Below are 19753 nucleotides of genomic sequence, written 5' to 3'. Positions count from 1 at the left end.
CGTCAATTGCTGCCTATGATTGTGTATATTTTAAATACTTTTGAATACGAGTAAAACAGAGATACTCTTTCATTGTTTTGATTTATATTTATTTCTTCCTTTTTTATAGACGTGACTGCTCCACCACCACCACCAGCAGCAGCAGCACAACCTTCCCCAGCGTAGCGCTCAACCGCCCATCGACGGCTACCACCACGCGGCGCAAACGCAGCCAGCCGCGCGTAGCGTGCGTCAGCCTTTGTGCATCTACCGTGGACCGAACGCGATGACGCGATGAACAAAGGACGCGGCTGTGATGCGCCAAACGCAAGACAATTCAACCTTAAATGCAGTCGCGCTCCACCTTAAGCGCACATTTGTGGACACCGAACGGGCTTCCGTAGCGCCCGTCCAGCCGGGCAGTCGCACGCCGCTTTGACACAGCAGCGCCACTTGGAAAAAAACAACAAAACCCGCACCCGCACCACCACCCCCACGTTTTCTTGGGCCGAACCCCAACGAGAAACATGTCTGGACCCAACAAGTACGGAGAATGGATCCTGGAAACAATCGACTCTCTTCGCTCACGGAAAGCGCGTCCGGATCTGGAGCGGATATGTCGAATGGTCCGGAGGCGACATGGGTCAGACCCAGACCGAACCAGACTAGAACTGGAAAAACTGATTGAAGCGCAGACTGTGCTCAAAGTTAGCTACAAGGGCTCCATCTCTTATCGGAACGCAGCTAAGGTTCAGAGGAAAAGCCGAAAGAAGAGCGAAGACGTCCTGCACAACAACGGCGACGGTGACGGCGACGGCTTCACCGACCAGGAGGACGACTCTGAGCCCAGCCCGTCTCAGTTGCAGACGGCTGTCGCCGCCAAGCATCACGCCTCTCCCGGGGAGGGCGTCGCGAGTGCATCGTCCGGATCTCTCAACCGAGAGAAGCCGGTCGCAGAGGATGACACCCGCAACAAAAGTTCCAGGCACGCACTCGCCCAGCCGTCGGAACTTGCCGGGTGGCCCTCGGACCTGGGCGAGCGACTGGGACGGGGACAAGCTCTTGTCCGCAGCCTGGCCAAAAAGCACCTCCTGGGGACGACCACCGTCGCTCCCCTCCCCTCGGCCGCAAAAGGCCCCGTCAAGCCGGTTGAGCTCACGGAGATTTGGGGCTATTTGAGCGACCAGGAGAAGATGACGAAGGGGGGCAAAGTCCAAGTGGTGGTGGAACGAGAAGTGGCAGGCCAGGGCAGGCTGCGCAAGACTCGCTGCGGGAACCTGAGTCTCCCCCTACGGGGGATGACGACAACCCAAGTGTCCCCCAACGGTCTAACGTTGCAAGCTGCGATCAAGGTAGGTGACACTAACTTAATATTTGCAACACGTCCGAACCCCGGCGCGGCAGACCGCCGTCTGCTGTTAAATTCATGAAAGCTGCTCGACATCGTGCACGTTATTATAACATGCGCTTCACTTCCTCGACTAAATACATTTATATAGGGGGACGCGTGTTTGTGTGTGGAAGTCTATGCTTTTTTTTAGCACAAAAGCTGCAGGTTTACGGAAAAGGAGCGGCTCCTGAAAAGGAAATAATAAATTAAAAAACGTGCGCGCATTTTGCGAGCGCGTTTCTGCATGGCGCGTGCACGAGCGACTTGGGCAAGTGGTGACGTTTCATTGGGCTCGGGAACTCCGCTCGTTTTCCAAACCTGAACCGACACGACGCTGTTTCCGTAATTTACACTAACTCACGATGCACTTTGCCTAACCACACATATATTGTACGCCATTCTTATATTTTCCTCCCAAGTTACAGTCATCATCATCATCATCATTCGGTCCTTTGTATCGCTCTCCTCTTTCCTTTCTCCACTCCCACCACGTGACGTATGCACCCATCTAGTCAATTACACTGATTTAATTTGAACGATGACTTTGAAAATAAACTCCATTCATCATGTTTACATACATAGCTAAGGCTTGGGTTGATATTTTTGCCATCAGAAACTGGATCCGAAATACTAATCTTGAATTTGAAATAGTACTCTAAATGTAAAACTAAATCTAAATATGGTAAATTAAAACTGTATTGTTTGATTTAATCATTTGCATGAAAATGTGAATATAATTCAACATTTGTAATTCACACAAGACAAAACAAAAAGAATCATGCATCAATTCATTTCCCGTACAGTAGTTTTGATGTATTTGGCACTTTTTGCTCTTTTGCATGTCTTTTAAAACTCAACTTTCTTTGTACTCACTAGAGTGAGCCAATGGAGGAAGATGATGGGCAAGAGGACAGCGAAGAAGAGGACAATCCCCGTAGTTCTAAAGAAGAAGCAGGACTGTCCCTGATTGCCATGGCAACCACAGCAGCCTTAGCTGAGAAAGCCATTGAAGAACGTAGAGTCCAGAAAGTGTCAGAAGAGCAAAGTGTATGTCGTCATCTACGTCTTGACAAAGGTGTGCATTTTTCATTGCTTCTAATATTGTAGTGGGTGAATATCAGTTTAAATTGTTTAATAACATTATGATCTGCAAAAGTGGGCAATTCTTTAGTAACGGCTACTTTTACATGTGCCTTTTCAGTTATGAACCCCAGCAGTAAGACTGGATGTTCACCTCCTTTGGATGCTCCCCCATCGATGATTCCGGCATACGTGGATGAGAGACCGACCGCACCCAATCATCTACCTATGGACTTCCAGGTAAATCCCTTCAGGGCAAAGTCAAAACTGAAAATATATAACATATTTCTCTACTTGCAGAGTCACAGGCAGCACAATCAGTCAGGCTTTATCGGTGAGTTCTCTCCTCGAAAATGTGTGTGCATTGCAAAAAGGAAGTATGGATTAAATCCTTTTTCTTGGGGTAGATGTTGGATGTAAAACAGAAGTAGGCGTATCCTCATGTCTGCTCACGCCCACGGCCTCCCCAAGAGAAACTGCCCTCCCAGAAGAACAGGGGATGAATGGTGACGTCAACAATGGAGGGTGAGTACTTTTACATGGTGTTCCAAAATGTTGGACCCTATTTCGTAGGACAATAATTGTGAAATTTTTCATTGGGATGACCTCAAACTTTCACAGCTTGTGCAGAAAAGCACGCTACACTGTCTTCAGTGACTGAGTCCGAGCATACTTTAACACCCCCTGTCATTTTTAGGTATATAAAGATTGAAGGAGTTAAGGGAAGCCCAGTGGACTGGACAGTGTCTGATGTGGTATCTTATTTTACCATAGCTGGTTTTCCTGAGCAGGCCGCAGCCTTTGAAACACAGGTAATGAGTCATTTTCACCGCTAGAGAGCGTCATGGGTGTGTTTTTTCAATTGTAGATGTTTTATTTTCTCCTAATCCTCACTGTTTATGGCTTTGCTCAATAGGAAATCGATGGAAAGTCTCTGCTCCTCATGCAACGTAATGACGTATTGACTGGCCTGTCAATCAGGCTTGGCCCTGCTCTTAAAATCTATGAGCGTCACGTGAAGGTTTTGCAAAAGACTCACTTTGACGATGTCGACTCCACATGAACCACCGGAAAGTAATGCAGCTATTTTTGAAGAAGGTATGCATGTAACAGAATATGACAACCACAAATGCATGTAGCAACGCAATTATGGGTTATTCCAGAATTGGAGGACATTTTTAATCCCACTAATCAATTGCACATAAAGTACATTTCGCTACACACATATGGATCAGTATAGAATTGGAGGAAACTTAATGTCCTACCCTTTCAAATGCAAAATATGAATGCTTAGGACAAGAAACACTTTTTGGTAGTCATAACTCCCCTTAAGCAAAACATTGGATAAAGCTATAATACATTTAAAAATAGACACCAACTCTGAAAAAAGTACATAACTTTACTATAGTAAATATATACAGATATCTTTGGTAAGAACTTGTAAATAACACAAAGCAATTGGATTTTAGATTGGCACATGCTCAAATAAATCAACTTTACAAGTTGATCTTATACCCAAACACCAAACATTCCAACTTCCACAAGTTGACAGCATATAATGTTTATTTTGACATTCAACTATATTTATGTATGTTAATTTCATGAATGTTATCCTCTAAATAACTACCTCTTTGCTTTTTCTAAGTTTGCCTTCTTCTACTTTCACTTTGGCGTCCACTAACACATTTTCAATTCATGCCACAGTTTTCATGATTCTTTGACATATCATATAAATGTTCAAAATCATTTTATGAATCTTAATTTTCCAACCAGTTGTTGTCTTACTTATTTGCCTACCGTTGGTAATAAAGACAGGATAAAGAAAACTGACTTGTGTATCTTTTGTGTGTCTATCTTGTGACACAATGATAGTGTTGAGGTAAAGTGTGGCCTCTTGTGGTTCTGTTACTATACTATGTAGTTTTTGTTGTTGTTGAAGAAAAGCCTAAATATACTATTATTTGTAACAGACAAAACAACAAATACTACTACTTACTTTTGGCAGCCTGTGGTCCAGTGAATAAGTCATTGGCCTCCCATGTCTGTGGACTTGAGTTCAAATCCTGGTTTGCTCTGCTTACCTAACTTTTCCCACTTGAAGGTATCATAAAGTACTAGGTATGATCTAGGAGTGAAAAGACACAAAACAACAAATTCTACTGCTTAATCTTGGAGAGTGGTGGTCCAGTGGATAAGTCATCAGTCTCCTGCTTCTGTGGTCCTGGGTTCAAATCCTAGTGCCTGCAAAGATTTTCCACATATTATTCAGGTAAGTGAAAGAGGTAAAAGTAAAAGTACTACCACTTTCCTTCACAGGTTGGTGGCCCAGTGGCTAAGTCATCAGTTTCTTAACTCTGTGGTCCTGGGTTCAATTCCCAGTGCAGTCAAAGATTTTCCAAATATTATTCAGTTAAAAGAATAAGTTAAAATTTCTAAGTGTTTAAGTGTATAACTATTCAGTAGTGGATGAAGCATTTTGTGAAAAAAATGACTAAGTGTTTCACCCCATTTCCTTGGATAAAACGTTTCAACACCTATGTATAAGTGGGGCACGAGTTGGTGTAGTGGGTTGCACACTCGCCTTTGCACCGAGAGAACGTGAGTTCGCTTCCCGGTGTCGGCGGTTCACTGACCAAGCAAGCGGTCGAGGGTCGGCCGAAGGCCGACCCGAGAACGCCTTTCGCACATACAGGTCCATCAAGTGTCTTCCGAACTGCCGAAGGCAGTTCGGAATATAACCTTTTGCTGAAAAGTATGACTAAGTGTTTAATATAAATTAAAAAGTTTTTTCTTTTTTTTTCCCTCTTCTTCTTATTCCATTGACCAATTCTTCTTTCCAAGTATTTTCAGCCAAACGACGGCAGCGAGAATCGAACTCAGGTCTCCCAGACGGGAAACCTGTGAACTAACCTCTGCGCCAACCAAGTGTCTACACATTTCTTTGTAATCATTTGAGTGTCTTTCCAAGAAGTACACAGAAACAACTAAGTGAAAATGAGTGCCGACAGCGGGAATCGAACCCAGGTCTCCCAGACGGGAGTCCAGTGAACTAACCTCTGCGCCAACCAAGTGACTACACTTTTCTCTGTAATCATTTGAGTCTCTTGACAAGAAGTACACAGAAACAACTAAGTGAAAATGTGTCCCAACCGGGATTTACACCACCAATTGGCTACACTTTAATGGATTTACTGATTTGCAAGTATACGTCCACTTCTAATGCTTAACACATTTACTGCTCAACAAATAGTGCCCACTTGCCCTGTAAGTTACATTTGAATAATAACAATTGAAAAAAAACCAAGTACATTTCTTTTCTTAAACGCGGAACATTTCTAATTTGTTTAAAGGGGAAGGAATTTCTGAAGTACTGTGAATTTCGAGCAGTATATTTCCGGGAACACCGGAAGTGGTGCTAAGGGTTATGTGTAGGTGACCGAACTCCAAATAGCAGAAACGTTTTGAAAATATCAATCTCACAATCCAAACGAACGAATTAAAGTTAAGGTTTTACCATGGGAGCTCACCTAGTCAGACGCTACATCACCGAGACTGACACCGAACCAGATCCGGCGAGGAAATTTGAGTTCGATCCCCAGTTTGGTTTTCCGGAGAGAAAAGAACGAGGTAAATATGTAAAATATGTATTGACATGAATACATCTGATGACCACTTAAAATTCGCTTCATGTCTGCAATGTACAGCAGAGTCTTGCAATCGCTCATTTAGCTAACAATTACTAATTGGAGTCGCTCCGGTCCTATAATTACAATTAATTTGGCAATGGAATAAATGACTACTCTTTGCTAGAAACTGACATTTTTAATATATTGAGCTCAATTAATAAAGGAGAATAACTGCAAATTTGGCAATTGGAACAATGATCTAACCTGCTCTATTATATAAGGGGCCCGTTTGTTTGTGAAGCAAAATCTGTGCATTAATTGCCAGTGGTTGAGTAGCTTTGTATCACAATTAAAATAAGGCTTATTTAAAACATTAGCTTTGCTGTTTTAGAATTACATAAATTGTGTGGTCATTCCAAAATAAAAAAAGAAAATGCTAACAGAGTGCATACCTCCACAGAGATGGTTGCTACGCAGGAGCAGATGAACTTGGCCCAGGTGCCTTTGGAGCAGAGGGACTATTGCGCTCATCATCTTATGAAGTTTATGAAGTGCAAAAGGGACAACTGGCCAAACTTCCTTGCCTGCAAACATGAGAGACATGACTGGGACTACTGTGAACATCTGGAGTAAGTGACACCCCAACAACCCCCAGATGAAGTGGCTTACCTCTTTTCCTATTTAGAAACTCCATAGGCACATCACTTCACCATTTTGAATGTCCTCATTCTTTTTTGCATTCTTCTGTTAAGCTTTAAGGTTTTTGACAGGTCGGGTAAGGCTTACAGTAACCATCAAATGAACGAATTAGGCAATGGAGGCATGAAAAGAGCTTGACAATACACAACAATGGTTGCTAGGATGTACTATTGATCAATGGCCGTTTGCAAAAGTGCCTTCTAGGTGTCTCATGGGAGTTTTTTTGTGTGTCTTCAGCTATGTCATGCGGATGAAGGAGTACGAGAGGGAACGGAGACTGCAACTGAGGAAGAAGAGAATTGAAGCCCAGGTTGAAGCTGCATAATTAAATCCACCCAGCCCCTTATGTATATAACTACACTGTTTGCATTAAACAGTGCTGCTTAACATATGATCTTTGTGTTCATTTTTTGACATAATGACAAATATTTAAAATGTTACATTGCCAAAGCGCAAGTTAGCTTTGCATGATATAAATGCATTTTTAACGGTCTTAGTTGCTGATTGTGAGAATTTTTAAAGTTTAAGCAGTTTTTCAAGAGGTTGCAAAACAACTTAGAGCCAAGTATTGCAGTAATTGAGTAAAAGAGATCATTTCATGACAATGTACTACTTACCAAATTTTCCTTTCCACTGTTTGATGGCAAGACCATAAACGTATTAGTTGCATATCAAATTGGGTGTAAGACTATTTTTGTTGCAAAATCAGAAACTGTGCTGTTGTAATTCCAAATAAATTATTTTTAGTTATTTGATGTCAAGCCTTAATGCATGCCTATTTTTTTCATGCAATTTGATGAATAGTGTAAAAACTAGTTTTATTTAGTTAATTTATAAAACAAGAACACCAATTGATAGTTCTGCGGCGAGTAGACAAAAAAAGAAAATAAGAAAAGTTGCAAAATGTCTTTCAAAGGTTGTCCTATTTCTTGGCAAAGCTAATCTTCATAGCACAAGTGGCAGTGATCCTGAAGCCTTGCAGAGCATCCTTGGCTACACTTGCTTGCATTTCTCCCTCAAACTCCACAAAGGCGATGTCGTGCTTCCCAGGAACCAGACGCACCTCCTTGAAGCCCGGGAACCTAACATAAAACCAATTGACGTCACGCACTGTCATTGGCACACACCCGCAAATCCGACTTACTGATTGAAGAGCATCGACAGCATCATCTCGTTGGTTTCCTCGGGCAGGTTGCTCAGGAATAGGATGTAGTTTGGTGGGTTATCAGGAATCTGTCAGGTCAGAAAATGCATCCAAAGTAAACATTTGACTATTGAGACAAAAAAAAAAAAAAAAAACGACAACAAAAAAGCTAACGTACCTGTAGCGTTGGAATGTGGATCGGCATTGAAGGCACCTGAACACAAAAACAAAAAGCAACAATATTTTTAAAAATACACAAAATATTTTCTATTTCCCCCCCTAAAATGATTATCAAAACTTTTACAGGGTTTGTACACCTCTTAGCCAAATTCAAGCACTACTACTACTTTTAAACAAGGAATATTTAACAATACCGAAGTAGCTTAACAAGAAATATCTGACCATTGCTGCTTTCTTGGCGAGAGCGGCAGCCTCTTGAGGTTTCTTCTTCTTTTCTTTCTTCTTGTCTCGGTCGCCGTGCGCCCCTTTGACCTTTGTAATGACTTCAGAGTCTGTCTTGGCGTACTGTATCCTCTGCAAGGAAGAAGCAAGCGTGTGGATCAAATTGCTTCGGAAAATACTTGGGTGGCGGATCATACCATGGGTTTGTTGTAGAAGGGGAATCCCTGCAGCTGGCGCAGGGCATTTGTGGCAGCGGCCAGTTCCTTGAACACCACAAAGGCTTGACCCCTCATCTTCATGGTCTTCATGGCCACGATCTCCACAATCTGACCAAACTGCGTGAACAGCGCATATAGGGAGCGCTTCAACTCTAAAGGACATTTCAGAAATAATGAATGAATAAAATCAACATCTGTCAAAGTGGTCGTCCATTGACTTGCTAATAGATTAGATGTATACTACCTTCTTTCTTGACTCTGTCATTGATATTGTTGATGTAGATGGTGTGGTTGGGCCGGATATCCATAGTAGAGTCCTTAAATTGTGAGACATAAACACGAAGTATACATTAATAAACGGGTAGATCTTTATTTCAATGGTCAAGTCCATGCAGGCATTTTGATCAAAACGATGACAACGTGCATTTAAAGATTTAAAAAAGACATTAGAACCTTAAAACAGCAGTCATGTTTGGTTTCTCACAAAAAAAAAAAATACTTAGTAGTATTTGGAGTACAACGGTGGAAGCTCCCAAGATAGTTAAACACATTAAAGTTCCGATCAATTAAAACGCACAGATACAATCCAGTCCACGTTTACGGTTTTTTTTATTATAGGTTTATTTTTTGCCTAAAGGTTATGTTGAAGAGGTTTTATTCCATTTCAATATGTGATATTTCCCCATTCATAGAACTAGCGTAGCCGGTTAGCTTCTAAGCGAAGCCAGCGAATTTCACAACAGGGTTCCTATAAAGGATCGTTTAAACTCAGCAATCAAGACAGTGTTTTATTATTAAACCACTTCGGTGGTTACTTGCTTAAAAGTGCACAAATATTGGGATCGCAGAAGTGTATAAAATGAAACATGTTACCTCTTTCCCGGTCTCACACACGCTGCCAAACAGGACGTAGTTCGCTTTATTATTCACTTTATTCTGCACTGCCGCCGACAGGCAAGGAGGTGAACTACAACTTATAATGGCAGACGATTAAATGCGCGCTCCATACGTGCACGCAGAATTTTATACCATCTGGTGCGATGAGGCTTTTAAAATATATTAGACTACAATAATTACAAAATCACAAAACGACTGTATTAAATACAGCAATGAGTAAATGTAGCCCATTTATTTCAACCCTATGTTTTTATTAATAAATTACTTATTCAGATGAATGGATGTGAACAACAATGTATACATTTCTTAACATCAACACAAATATCAGTCCCATATAGAAGTCAGAACATCTCTTAAGATGCAAATCTTTCAAATAACCAGGTTAATTTTGTTGGCTTTTGTCATGTTTGCACATGAAAGAAAACACTGATGTGTTAAATAAAGCATTTCAAATAGCAGTCACACCACTTAAGTTCATTTGTGTTAAGCATTTTTGTCATCAGTGTAGTTCCAGTGTACAATTAAAAGGTAAAACAATATGAATTGTTGTTCTTTAGTTTTGGATAGAGAAAGGTTGCAACGATCCATTGAAGTGGATTTGGTTGGATGTGGTCATCTACAGGACGAAGGGCAGAATGGGAGATCGGAGTGGAGGATAATCCCGAAATTCTTTCAGATAGCTGCGATGCTTTCCCTTGGCCCAAACGGTCATCTGAATGAAACCCACCAAGGTGAAGAAGGCCACTGGCAGACACTGAGTCATCAGCGTGAAACCTAGCCAAGAGCCCAGCTGCAACAAGAGAAGGACCATGAAAATATGTCTTGCTGACCCTTGACTAGTTATGTTACATTTAGCATTTTATGAAGTGGAAAAAAACAACACACAACCTCATAGGTGTAGTTTGGACAGGAGACCAACAGGAACACCCAGGTAAATGGATTCTTTGTTGGGTAAGGTATTTTCCTTGTCTTGGAGCCTGGATAAAACATTAGTCACATAAAAAAAGCTTTTAAATATGTTCCTAGTTAGTTACCTCTAAAAGTATTTATTATCCAGTAATTTTATAATAATACCTGTTTTATCAGTATTTAACCGGATTTTTTTCAGTTTTTAAACTCCAAAAAGTTTATTTTTCACAATATTTTTTAATGATAGATATGAATTATCTTGGAAAGCTAATATTGCTATATTTGAATGGGAAATGGTATTCACAACATCAGGAAATTATGCAAAAGAAGTCCATGTACCTGGTGGACGAAGGTTGCGCAGTGCGATGTGGATGGAAAAGTTCCCGATTTGACAGAACTGAGGGAGACAATATCTCTAATCAGAAATCTGTTGTTCGTATGTCATACATTGGGCGGGAGGACACTGACCAGGAATGTGATGAGGGCCAGTCTGATCTGTTGCTCTCCATAAACTGTACAAAACAAAACATGGTCAGTGACGTTTCAAGACTTTAATGCACGGGAGATAGCAATGAGCAATATATGTGTACTCACTTGGCGGCGTATATAAGGGATGATTGATGTAATATGCCATCCATGCTGCAAAGCCCCAGTAGTATGTACAATTCTGAAATGAAGTAGTAATGTTAATAAGTTCCTCAAATTGACTAGCCACAGAATTACAGCCCACATTAAGATGAGTGATCAGCCTTACCTTAAAGATGTTGCGTAGTGGCATGGTTCCATGAGAGAAGCGATGGACAAACAGTGTCTCCAACAGCCTTTTGACGTAGTGGAAAGAGTGGCACATGCAGGCCAGACTGGGAAAGGCAAAAGCTCAGGATTAGCTGCTTATTATAAAACAGATGTAGACTCATGGGGGTATTGTCATGGCAACATAATGCCTTGCATTCGTATTATGTCAGGTGGCTAAAAGTTTGATTTATAGACCTAATGGAACGTGTTAGCTAATTGCATCAACTTGAGAAATGAACTCTTTGGATGCTATAGACTGGAATAAAAATCTGTGTTTTCAGTATAAATTCTTTCTTCTAACTAACACTGTGAATATGATGTATAAACATGGGTTGGCAATTTATGAGTTCAGAGATATTTTCATTGATACTTACTGTACAACCCAGTGTTTACTGGTTGTAAAATCATATTTTGTATTGTAGATGAAGGGGACCCTGAAGTAAAACATCAGGTAAATGACAAGAGGTCCCATGTACTCTGTCAGAAAGACCTAAAAGTCAAAAGAAAACACATCACAGTGAACACAGTCCCAAATTAAAAATGCATATATTCAAAACATAAACTCCAATATCATCTCTCCACACTAATTGAACATTAATTGACATAGACACTAGTCAGAGCTGTTCAATTTTATTGTATTTCCGTAGTATTGCCATAGTATATTTCAGCATGTGAGGCAAGATCCGTACTTACCGTGACCCAACTAATTTGAGCACCCAAGTCTCGGAAGTAAAAGGTTGCCGTGGTTCCCACTGGAAGCTGTTGCAGAACATCTTCATCCTTTAGAGATTTTCCCTCTGAAACACACACATTTTCTTAGCAAAGAATGTGTACTGTATCAACGGGGAGCCTTGAGGAAAAACCCAAAAGGTTCACTAAATTGAAATGTATTGGAAGTATGACTTTGCTGTTGAAAATAAAAAAATAAAAACAGTAAACAAACTATGTGTTGTGGATTCTCACCCACTTCATTGATAATAGGATTATTTTAAAGAAACGACAAATGACTTACTGGCATCAAGCCGAATGGACTGTCTGGCTGGGTACCACTGAGGATCTGAAACACAGACAGTCTAAATATTTGCATTTTCTTAATGAAGATGTATGAAGCAATAGCAAGAACACTCACGACTCTTGTGGAACATAGACTTGATCTCCCCAATGGTTGCATTTGGTTCCACCTACAAATAACACCATGACAAATGAATTGATACAAGCATACAACAACACAGTTTTCCATTCACAACGGTTATTAGCGGTAAATTTAGCTCTCGCTGTACCGAAACACACCCCGTGAAAGTGAGCAATCCAACAGCTGGTATTCGGGTTTCAAGGATTTTCTAACCACAGCCAAAACACAACGGCATCGCGACATGCTGATACAGCCAGCCAACTTGGACTTGTCAGACCACACACAGAACACTTGTTCACTTTGCATCAGTCCATCAAAGATGAAATCAGGACCAACAGATTTTCTGGGTGGAGTTCATAAATGGCTTTGTTCTAGATAAAAGAGTTTTAAGTTGTAATTTCGGATCTGGAAACAAACTATATTTACTAACATCTGTTTTCTAAAGTATTCCTGAGTTATTGTTATTTAACCAAGCTTTCAACGTTCCACCCATCACATCCAAATTCCCAATTGATGAATTATTGTTTTAACTTCACAACAGAAATCAAAAGTACATTTCCACTGGGTGAAGTATTCTGCTGTCACTTTCCAAATGCAATATATTCATCAGCAGATCATGTTTACACCAGTTAGGCCACATTAAACATACTCTCTCCAAATTTGGGTTACGCCAAGGGGGGCTCCTGTGTATCTCTCAACATTGCGGATATGATCACCATGTGGCCAGAACTCCAAGCAGGCAGAGTTGGGTCACATGTGAAAGTGTGGGTTTACAGTTGCACACTCCCTGACGACGGTGGGGCAGGTTCACTGTGTGTTCTAGAAAAGGGTTGACACTCACTGACATAGTGGGATATTTTTACAACACATGACCACCATTTGTGTAAAAAAAACATTTACAAGCATAGACCATGCAAACAATTATACATGCAAAGTGTGTCATATGAGCAAGTGTGATTGAAAATAGCCAAAGATGTTGTCACTCACCTTATCCAAGAAGCAGAGCTTGTCCTTGGTCTTGGCATCAAGTATCTCCACCTCAAAGAAAACAACAGCCTTTTTAGCTTTTTTAGCAGGTTTGCGTTTAACCGGCGCCGGGGCCAATAGCGGTGCAGCCGCTGCCCCGTTAGCCGGACTTTTACCAATGGTGGCCTCAAGTGCGAGGGCATCCATGTCAACGGTCCACCTTCTGGACTCACTTTATTGTGACCACCCCACTACCCAAGTGCCAAACCCAGGACCACTCTGAACCTGAGAGCAGAGTTACTACACTCAGCTGTGGAAATAAATCTGTCTCCCCCATGCTCGGTGCCTTGGAAGCCACTCCCTCTTCCTCCTCTACCTCATCCAAACACCCAGTCCCTCCCTTGCTGGCTGCCCCTGTCTCATTCCTTCACTTCTGGCCAACGGCTTATTTTAACTACCAGCCGACCCCTGGAGAGTGGACACATGGGTGTGCATAGTTGCGCATTCAGAATGTGTAAACATCTTGTCGTGGGTAAGTTCTCAAGGAGGAACTTGATTATGGAGTTGATTGGATTATACGCTGTTCAACAGCACTTCCAACTCTTCCATCAAAATACTCTAATAACACTATTCGATCTAGCCAGTGGCTAACTGGTCAGAAGGGAGTGAGGTGCTATGACAACCAACACCGTTTGACTGCAGATCTTCCTCTCCCTGCAGCTAAATATAAAATCTACTGCTAGCTCTGCATAACCCCCTTGCCAGCAAACCCACTCCATGTCAATGTGATGATGTCATTAGATTGGCACTGCCATTTGTCTAAAAAACACCTGACTTCTTCAACAGACTGTTGGTGGAATGGCGGCCTCGGACCCTCTTTCAGTCACACACTCAGGGATGGCCTTTCCTGCCACCCAAGAAGGGTGATAATACCAACGATTTTCTTAGCCAAGTGTTAAGTTAGGGCATTCCCCTTGGTGGACCCCACCTGTGGCTCTTCACAGTCTAATGATCAACAGTTGTGAATACAGTTTCCATATCTCATTAAAAGACAAATAATTAAAACTCGCAACAGATCAGTTATTTATAATTTTGGATATAAACCTGTCAACCATCAAACTATTACTATCACTATACTATGAGGAATTACAATTCATTCTGTTTGGTATGGTAGTTTTAGAATGATGAAGAATAATGGAGTGACTACTGAAAAATGCATCTAAAATGTACAGCAATATTTATCTGGAAATTCTGGTCTGTGCAAGCTTTCTGATATTTGTAAATGGCACTCTTGTTTATTCACCGAGTTTACTACATGTTCTGCATTCATTTCAATGTTGTGACATTCCCACCTGAGGTTGACACACATCTGTTGACAGTATGTCAGGTTGGGTTCATTCCTTTTGGGCTCCAATTCTAAGAAACTTTATTTGATTCAAATTTTGCACTTTGATTGTTTTTGCTTGTGTCATGTTTGTGGTCTCAATTCCAAGAGAACTCTTCTGTGCATGAGCCAGAGGGGCATTTGATGCAGGATCTTCTTATCAACTGGATTATTTAGTAATAACATAAGGAACGCCATGAGTCATTCCTGCCAGAGATGGCGCTCATCAAGCACTTTCTGTGCTATGATAATGCATGTCTTCAGAATTCGTGTGATTTGATTGTGTCGTCAAATAAAAAAAAAGCTAAATGGTAACCCTCAAACTACGACTCACTTGTTAGTTGGAGGTTTATATTCAACAATAAGCAAGCTGATGCCTGCCTTCATTAATCCACAAAGACTCGGTCACTGAATCCAGGCGGTATAATTTGGCGTGTACCCTAATTCTGCTAATTCGAGTCATCACAGATGATAATAATATTAGTCGTGAAGGTTCCCACAAGAAGTTAGTGTTAAACAGATTAAAACTATGCACGATCTGTGGCCGGTCAAGTGTTTCATTGTCAATATACTCACCTCGTAGTGCTTCATCTTGTCAGTCTCTTCCTTGGTATCCAAAATGACCGACAGAGCAACCTCCAATCAGAGAACCGGGCGCTAAGTGCGCGTTTTAGTAGGCGGGCTAAACTTGATCCATCAGCCAATTAGCGTTAGCGTTAGTAGTAATAACGCACCACAGCGTCTACTTCATAGCAAATGGGAATTTAGCTAATTGAGAGGTTGTTGTGTGGGTGTGTGCTTCAAATTTAAACGCCGCATGTTCTATTTACATTTATTTCATCACTTTGTGGCAGAATTTGGCAATGATTTGCTATTTGGCAAAGATATGACAGATTATATTTTTAAATGTATTCTTTATATTTATTTATGATCTTTTTTTAGATATATGATATGGCGTTATTTGTCTTTAAAATGAATGTCATTCTTACGAGCTTTTGCCCTTGAAGTGTGATCATGTAGTGTTGGACTTTAGTTTGATATAATCTCTACTTCCATAGAAATAGACTGAGAATCCGATGGAAATGGTCCTGCCTTCTTGCTTCATAACTTGAGCAACAACCTTTGACATTCCTCACCAATTTGCAAAAATCTGGGACACGCCCAAAGCAAATGTCCAACTTGGCAAATGTTCAACTCGTCTAGCACTGCGTAGTTTGTTTTATTTTAATTTATTTGAATCCTAATGCTATGTTGGCAGGCCAATAAGAATAGGCTATACTTTAAAAATAGTTTCTTTTATGGAGAGACTAAACAGGGTGCATTGCGCAATACAGTACCAGGATATTTCTGACTGGACATGAAGGCATCATTGAGTGACGTTTATTAGGGGGGCGTGGTTTAAACCAGTCGCCATATACTCGCTACAGTGTAGGATAGATTGTACTGGCTTGTTATGGAAATCTCTGGAAGTTTCCGAACGGCTTAAATTGACAGTAAACGGGCGTGTCGCAGACTTAAATCGGGACCTCTGACCAAACCGATCGACTGACCGACGATCGACTTTTCCTACAGTTTGCATCAAACTGTCAGCCAGTCGTGCGACAGGATGGGGAAAGACTACTACGACATTTTGGGTATTAAGAAAGATGCTTCTGAGGACGACATAAAGAAAGCTTATCGTAAGCAAGCTCTTCGCTACCACCCGGACAAGAATAAGTCACCAGGAGCTGAGGATAAATTTAAGGAAATTGCCGAAGCTTACGATGTCTTGAGTGATCCAAAGAAAAAAGATATTTACGACAGATTTGGAGAAGAAGGTAAGATCATTTAAACTTTGCGTCGGATTTCAAATTCTGGAATTTTATGTGTTGTCAGCCACATTCTGATCAGGTTGGGTTGTCAAACTAGTTTCTGGCCTGGACATAAATGCCTATCTCCTTAAGCAGGAATTCTGTTTTTATTTATTTATAGTTCATAGTATGTAAATCTATGGATTCGTGTAATGTTATTAAAGTTTCAGGTTAATTTGCCATAGTTTTCAATAGTGAAATAAATATGCGTTAATTCTAAAACAATTATAGTTTAGGTCCTATAAATTTAGGTATGATTGAAGAAACGCTAAGCCATGTTATGTTACCATGGCAACGGGTATCACGTGGAGCAAGTTTCCTATGGAATAGCTATTAGTTTTCTTCATTGTAAAACTTCGTATTATTTCTCTTAAACAAATGCAACAAAAAATTAGTTTGATGGTAGTTACTTAACAATAACTTTATTTACTCCTACTTTTTTATGAATGATTTATTATATTTGTCCCTCTCACTGTTGCCATGTGCTCATGCCAGGAAGCATTCATCCCAAATGACCTAACTGTCAAGCTACTGACCTTTAAACTTTATACTCGTGGCTGACTCAATCACAGCATAATCTTAATTTGAATATACATTGGCAATACTATTGATTTGATGCCTTGTTTTAAAGGCTTAAACTGATACATTATTGTTTCCCAAAAAGACACTATCATTTTCCACTCAACACTTTCAGTTTGTGTAAGATAAGATGTAAAGCACTCCCAAAGTTTATCATATTGACGATAACCAAAGATATGAGGCCCTCACTTGCATTGTCAAACCAATGATTTATTGACACTGAACCATTGACCCTATGTATGGAATTCCAACCCATATTTAGTTTGTCAGCCTTACCTCTACAAAATCTGTTTGTCCCTAATGGCTTTTAAAGTGCATTTCAAAGTCTGAAGACATTCAAACAGCCAAAATTAAGTTGTCCCATTTTTGGAGTAAAGAGTTCTGCATTAAACTTTTTTTTGTTTCTTTCATTCAGGTCTAAAAGGAGGCGGACCAACTGGTGGCGGCGGTGGAGGGCCTGGCAATTTCAGCTACACCTTCCAAGGCGACCCGCATGTCATTTTCTCCGACTTCTTTGGTGGTCGAAATCCTTTTGAGCAATTCTTTGGTGGCCGGAACGGTGGCATGGATGAGGATATGGACACTGATGATGCTTTTGCCCGTTTCGGAATGGGTGGTGGTGGCTTCCCTCGTTCCTTCAGCTCTGGTATGGGAGGCTTTGGTGGTCAGGGTAGCGTTGTGAAGAAACAACAAGACCCTCCTGTAGTCCATGATCTTCGGGTGACCTTAGAAGAAGTCCTAACGGGTTGCACAAAGAAAATGAAGATTTCTCGCAAAAGGCTCAATCCCGATGGGCGATCGCTCCGAAGAGAGGAAAAAATCTTAGAGGTGCAGATCAAGAAAGGATGGAAAGAAGGCACTAAAATCACCTTTCCCAAAGAAGGCGACGAAACCCCGACAAACATTCCAGCTGATGTGGTGTTCGTGTTAAAGGACAAACCGCATGCTGTATTCAAACGTGACAACTCTGATATCGTTTACACTGCCAAGATCTCCCTTCGAGATGTAAGTTAAGTTTATACTGAAATCCCAACATGACAAAAGTGTATTCTTGATTTGTCTTAACATGTTTTTCTTCTGTCGTCAGGCCTTATGTGGCTCTACAGTCAATGCACCTACACTTGAAGGCCGAGTCGTAACTGTGACAACAACAGATGTCGTTCAGCCCGGGATGCAAAGGCGCATCAGCGGAGAGGGCCTGCCTTATCCCAAGCGTCCTGACCGCCGAGGCGACTTGATCGTGGAATATGAGGTCAAATTCCCCGAGCGGCTCAGTCAAAGCGCTCGGAACACCATCGCCTCAGTTTTGCCTCAGTCGTAAACGGGCCAGAATGGACTTAAGCCCTAAACCACCTTTAAGCTGCCAATTTTATTGTATTTTTAGTTTATAAACACAATGGGAGACAATGTTGTTTAATGTTGTCACCATAAAAATGGGATTTAATGCCCACTCACCCATATTGTAACTGCTACATTGGAATCTGTATGATATTACAGGCTAGATTGTAAATATAGCCAATATTGTTTGGTGTTGAAAGTTTTATGAAGATTATATTTTGCAGGTATGTTTGTGTATAAAGAGAATTGTTGTAAGGCATTGTTAAATGGGAATAAAAATGGGATTTGATGGTCTAAAATGGTTTTGTTGATCTTTTTGGACTAGGTGAGAATTGCAAGATGCTTTATTTGAGTCAAATGTGAGCATGGGGAAGCATGTTAACATAATTATTCAACTTAAAATCATGCAAACACACTAAGGAATTCATTAACAAAAAAGGGTTTGTGACAGAAATCTAAAACCACCCAAGGCTAACTTAAGGGAAAGGCGGAGTGTCGGAAGAGTGGGTGCAAGACTAAACAAAGCCAGCCCCTCAAGGCCGACCGACACAAGGCAGAACAAACAAAACGACAATAGCAACAACTAAATCAAAAAAACAGGACAAACAAAGACAACCATTGATTGGCACCGACAATAACACCGCCACCAAGCGGAAGTCAATCCCACTCTTGCTTGTGCCAAAGTCAGGCGAGTGAACCACTTCACCATCAGGTGGCTAACATGTTATATACTTAAAAACAACACTTGATTCACAAAATGTGTTCCTTGTTAACTGTAATAGGTTCATATTAACTTTTTATCAGTATTGGGATAATCCAACATATGTTGTCACATTAGTAAAATTTTCATTGACAATATGTACTGTCTTTTAATATTATAGTAATATAAATCAGCTTTTGATGGAATGTGTTACACCAACTAGATCTATAATTTTTTTTCTGTTAATAAACACAAAGGCGAGGCAGTTTTTCCAATTTAAAATTATTCATTTTAACACAATACACTGGTATTTTGTGCATTTATTATTTTTAACATGAAATGAGAATGGGTCCCTAAATTTACAACCATTTAACATTTTAAAACGTATATCAATTACACTTTTTAGGGCCAAACAGTAAACATGATACAGAATATCTTAGTTTAGTAGCAGTAAAGGTTTTCTCCATATAATTACCAAGTTCAGTAGTACTAACTAACATCTTTATGGCACAAGATTCTGTTCTGGACTCATTGTTTTCTAAACAACATTGTTTTGAATCAACCAACAATATTGAATGAGTGGCTTATGCCAGTGAGGAAATAAAGTAAAAGATGTTTTGCTTGTAGAGCTTATGAAATAAATCTCAAAGTGACCAAATTAAGAT

The 19753-nt window shown here is 40.6% G+C and overlaps 5 protein-coding genes across 6 annotated transcripts; 3 read left to right on the top strand and 2 right to left on the bottom strand.

Annotated features, from left to right (window-relative positions):
• Positions 1 to 30: 30 nt before the first annotated feature.
• Positions 31 to 4275, top strand: samd1b (sterile alpha motif domain containing 1b). Its single transcript, XM_077719935.1, has 7 exons — positions 31 to 1331; positions 2246 to 2444; positions 2571 to 2689; positions 2750 to 2783; positions 2857 to 2974; positions 3147 to 3261; positions 3366 to 4275. Exons 1-7 carry the CDS (start codon positions 507 to 509, stop codon positions 3510 to 3512), a joined length of 1557 nt encoding a protein of 518 aa, XP_077576061.1. The 5' UTR covers positions 31 to 506; the 3' UTR covers positions 3513 to 4275.
• Positions 4276 to 5823: 1548 nt separating this feature from the next.
• ndufb7 (NADH:ubiquinone oxidoreductase subunit B7) lies at positions 5824 to 7165 on the top strand. The gene is made up of 3 exons (XM_077719767.1): positions 5824 to 6076; positions 6536 to 6704; positions 7012 to 7165. Exons 1-3 carry the CDS (start codon positions 5965 to 5967, stop codon positions 7097 to 7099), a joined length of 369 nt encoding a protein of 122 aa, XP_077575893.1. The 5' UTR covers positions 5824 to 5964; the 3' UTR covers positions 7100 to 7165.
• Positions 7166 to 7575: 410 nt separating this feature from the next.
• Positions 7576 to 9545, bottom strand: snrpb2 (small nuclear ribonucleoprotein polypeptide B2). The gene is made up of 7 exons (XM_077719766.1): positions 9412 to 9545; positions 8783 to 8855; positions 8518 to 8690; positions 8321 to 8452; positions 8097 to 8132; positions 7919 to 8007; positions 7576 to 7856 (listed from the first exon to the last, which is right to left on the bottom strand). The coding sequence occupies exons 2-7, from the start codon at positions 8844 to 8846 to the stop codon at positions 7697 to 7699; spliced, it is 654 nt and encodes a 217-aa protein (XP_077575892.1). The 5' UTR covers positions 8847 to 8855; positions 9412 to 9545; the 3' UTR covers positions 7576 to 7696.
• Positions 9546 to 9665: 120 nt separating this feature from the next.
• On the bottom strand, positions 9666 to 15307 carry tecrb (trans-2,3-enoyl-CoA reductase b). 2 transcript variants are annotated; one of them, XM_077719764.1, is made up of 12 exons: positions 15198 to 15307; positions 13259 to 13309; positions 12269 to 12320; positions 12152 to 12196; positions 11833 to 11936; positions 11514 to 11629; positions 11099 to 11204; positions 10939 to 11011; positions 10813 to 10856; positions 10684 to 10741; positions 10324 to 10412; positions 9666 to 10225 (listed from the first exon to the last, which is right to left on the bottom strand). In XM_077719764.1, the coding sequence occupies exons 1-12, from the start codon at positions 15210 to 15212 to the stop codon at positions 10052 to 10054; spliced, it is 927 nt and encodes a 308-aa protein (XP_077575890.1). In that variant the 5' UTR covers positions 15213 to 15307; the 3' UTR covers positions 9666 to 10051. The 2 variants fall into 2 exon arrangements, with proteins under 2 accessions (XP_077575890.1, XP_077575889.1); XM_077719763.1 differs by lacking the exon at positions 15198 to 15307 and having other exon boundaries at positions 13259 to 13553.
• Positions 15308 to 16008: 701 nt separating this feature from the next.
• On the top strand, positions 16009 to 18687 carry dnajb1b (DnaJ heat shock protein family (Hsp40) member B1b). Its single transcript, XM_077719565.1, has 3 exons — positions 16009 to 16438; positions 17466 to 18055; positions 18138 to 18687. Exons 1-3 carry the CDS (start codon positions 16228 to 16230, stop codon positions 18369 to 18371), a joined length of 1035 nt encoding a protein of 344 aa, XP_077575691.1. The 5' UTR covers positions 16009 to 16227; the 3' UTR covers positions 18372 to 18687.
• The last annotated feature ends 1066 nt before the right edge of the window (positions 18688 to 19753 follow it).

The sequence above is a fragment of the Stigmatopora nigra genome, chromosome 6 (assembly GCF_051989575.1).
Source record: "Stigmatopora nigra isolate UIUO_SnigA chromosome 6, RoL_Snig_1.1, whole genome shotgun sequence".
NCBI classification, from domain to species: Eukaryota; Metazoa; Chordata; class Actinopteri; order Syngnathiformes; family Syngnathidae; genus Stigmatopora; species Stigmatopora nigra.
This window is presented reverse-complemented; position numbering and strand designations above follow the sequence as displayed.

Excerpts from the sequence above, each read along its gene's own strand:
- samd1b (XM_077719935.1), top strand. The coding sequence starts at position 507 with ATGTCTGGACCCAACAAGTACGGAGAATGGATCCTGGAAACAATCGAC. Across the intron at positions 2,690-2,749 it reads ATCTACCTATGGACTTCCAG|AGTCACAGGCAGCACAATCA; the intron begins GTAAATCCCTTC and ends CTCTACTTGCAG. Across the intron at positions 3,262-3,365 it reads CCGCAGCCTTTGAAACACAG|GAAATCGATGGAAAGTCTCT; the intron begins GTAATGAGTCAT and ends TTTGCTCAATAG.
- ndufb7 (XM_077719767.1), top strand. The coding sequence starts at position 5,965 with ATGGGAGCTCACCTAGTCAGACGCTACATCACCGAGACTGACACCGAA. Across the intron at positions 6,077-6,535 it reads TCCGGAGAGAAAAGAACGAG|AGATGGTTGCTACGCAGGAG; the intron begins GTAAATATGTAA and ends ATACCTCCACAG. Across the intron at positions 6,705-7,011 it reads GACTACTGTGAACATCTGGA|CTATGTCATGCGGATGAAGG; the intron begins GTAAGTGACACC and ends GTGTGTCTTCAG.
- snrpb2 (XM_077719766.1), bottom strand. The coding sequence starts at position 8,846 with ATGGATATCCGGCCCAACCACACCATCTACATCAACAATATCAATGAC. Across the intron at positions 8,008-8,096 it reads TCCACATTCCAACGCTACAG|ATTCCTGATAACCCACCAAA; the intron begins GTACGTTAGCTT and ends CTGACCTGACAG. Across the intron at positions 7,857-7,918 it reads CTGTCGATGCTCTTCAATCA|GTTCCCGGGCTTCAAGGAGG; the intron begins GTAAGTCGGATT and ends GTTTTATGTTAG.
- tecrb (XM_077719763.1), bottom strand. The coding sequence starts at position 13,444 with ATGGATGCCCTCGCACTTGAGGCCACCATTGGTAAAAGTCCGGCTAAC. Across the intron at positions 11,937-12,151 it reads GTCCATTCGGCTTGATGCCA|AGGGAAAATCTCTAAAGGAT; the intron begins GTAAGTCATTTG and ends TGTGTGTTTCAG. Across the intron at positions 11,630-11,832 it reads CTCAAATTAGTTGGGTCACG|GTCTTTCTGACAGAGTACAT; the intron begins GTAAGTACGGAT and ends TTTGACTTTTAG.
- dnajb1b (XM_077719565.1), top strand. The coding sequence starts at position 16,228 with ATGGGGAAAGACTACTACGACATTTTGGGTATTAAGAAAGATGCTTCT. Across the intron at positions 16,439-17,465 it reads CGACAGATTTGGAGAAGAAG|GTCTAAAAGGAGGCGGACCA; the intron begins GTAAGATCATTT and ends TCTTTCATTCAG. Across the intron at positions 18,056-18,137 it reads CCAAGATCTCCCTTCGAGAT|GCCTTATGTGGCTCTACAGT; the intron begins GTAAGTTAAGTT and ends TTCTGTCGTCAG.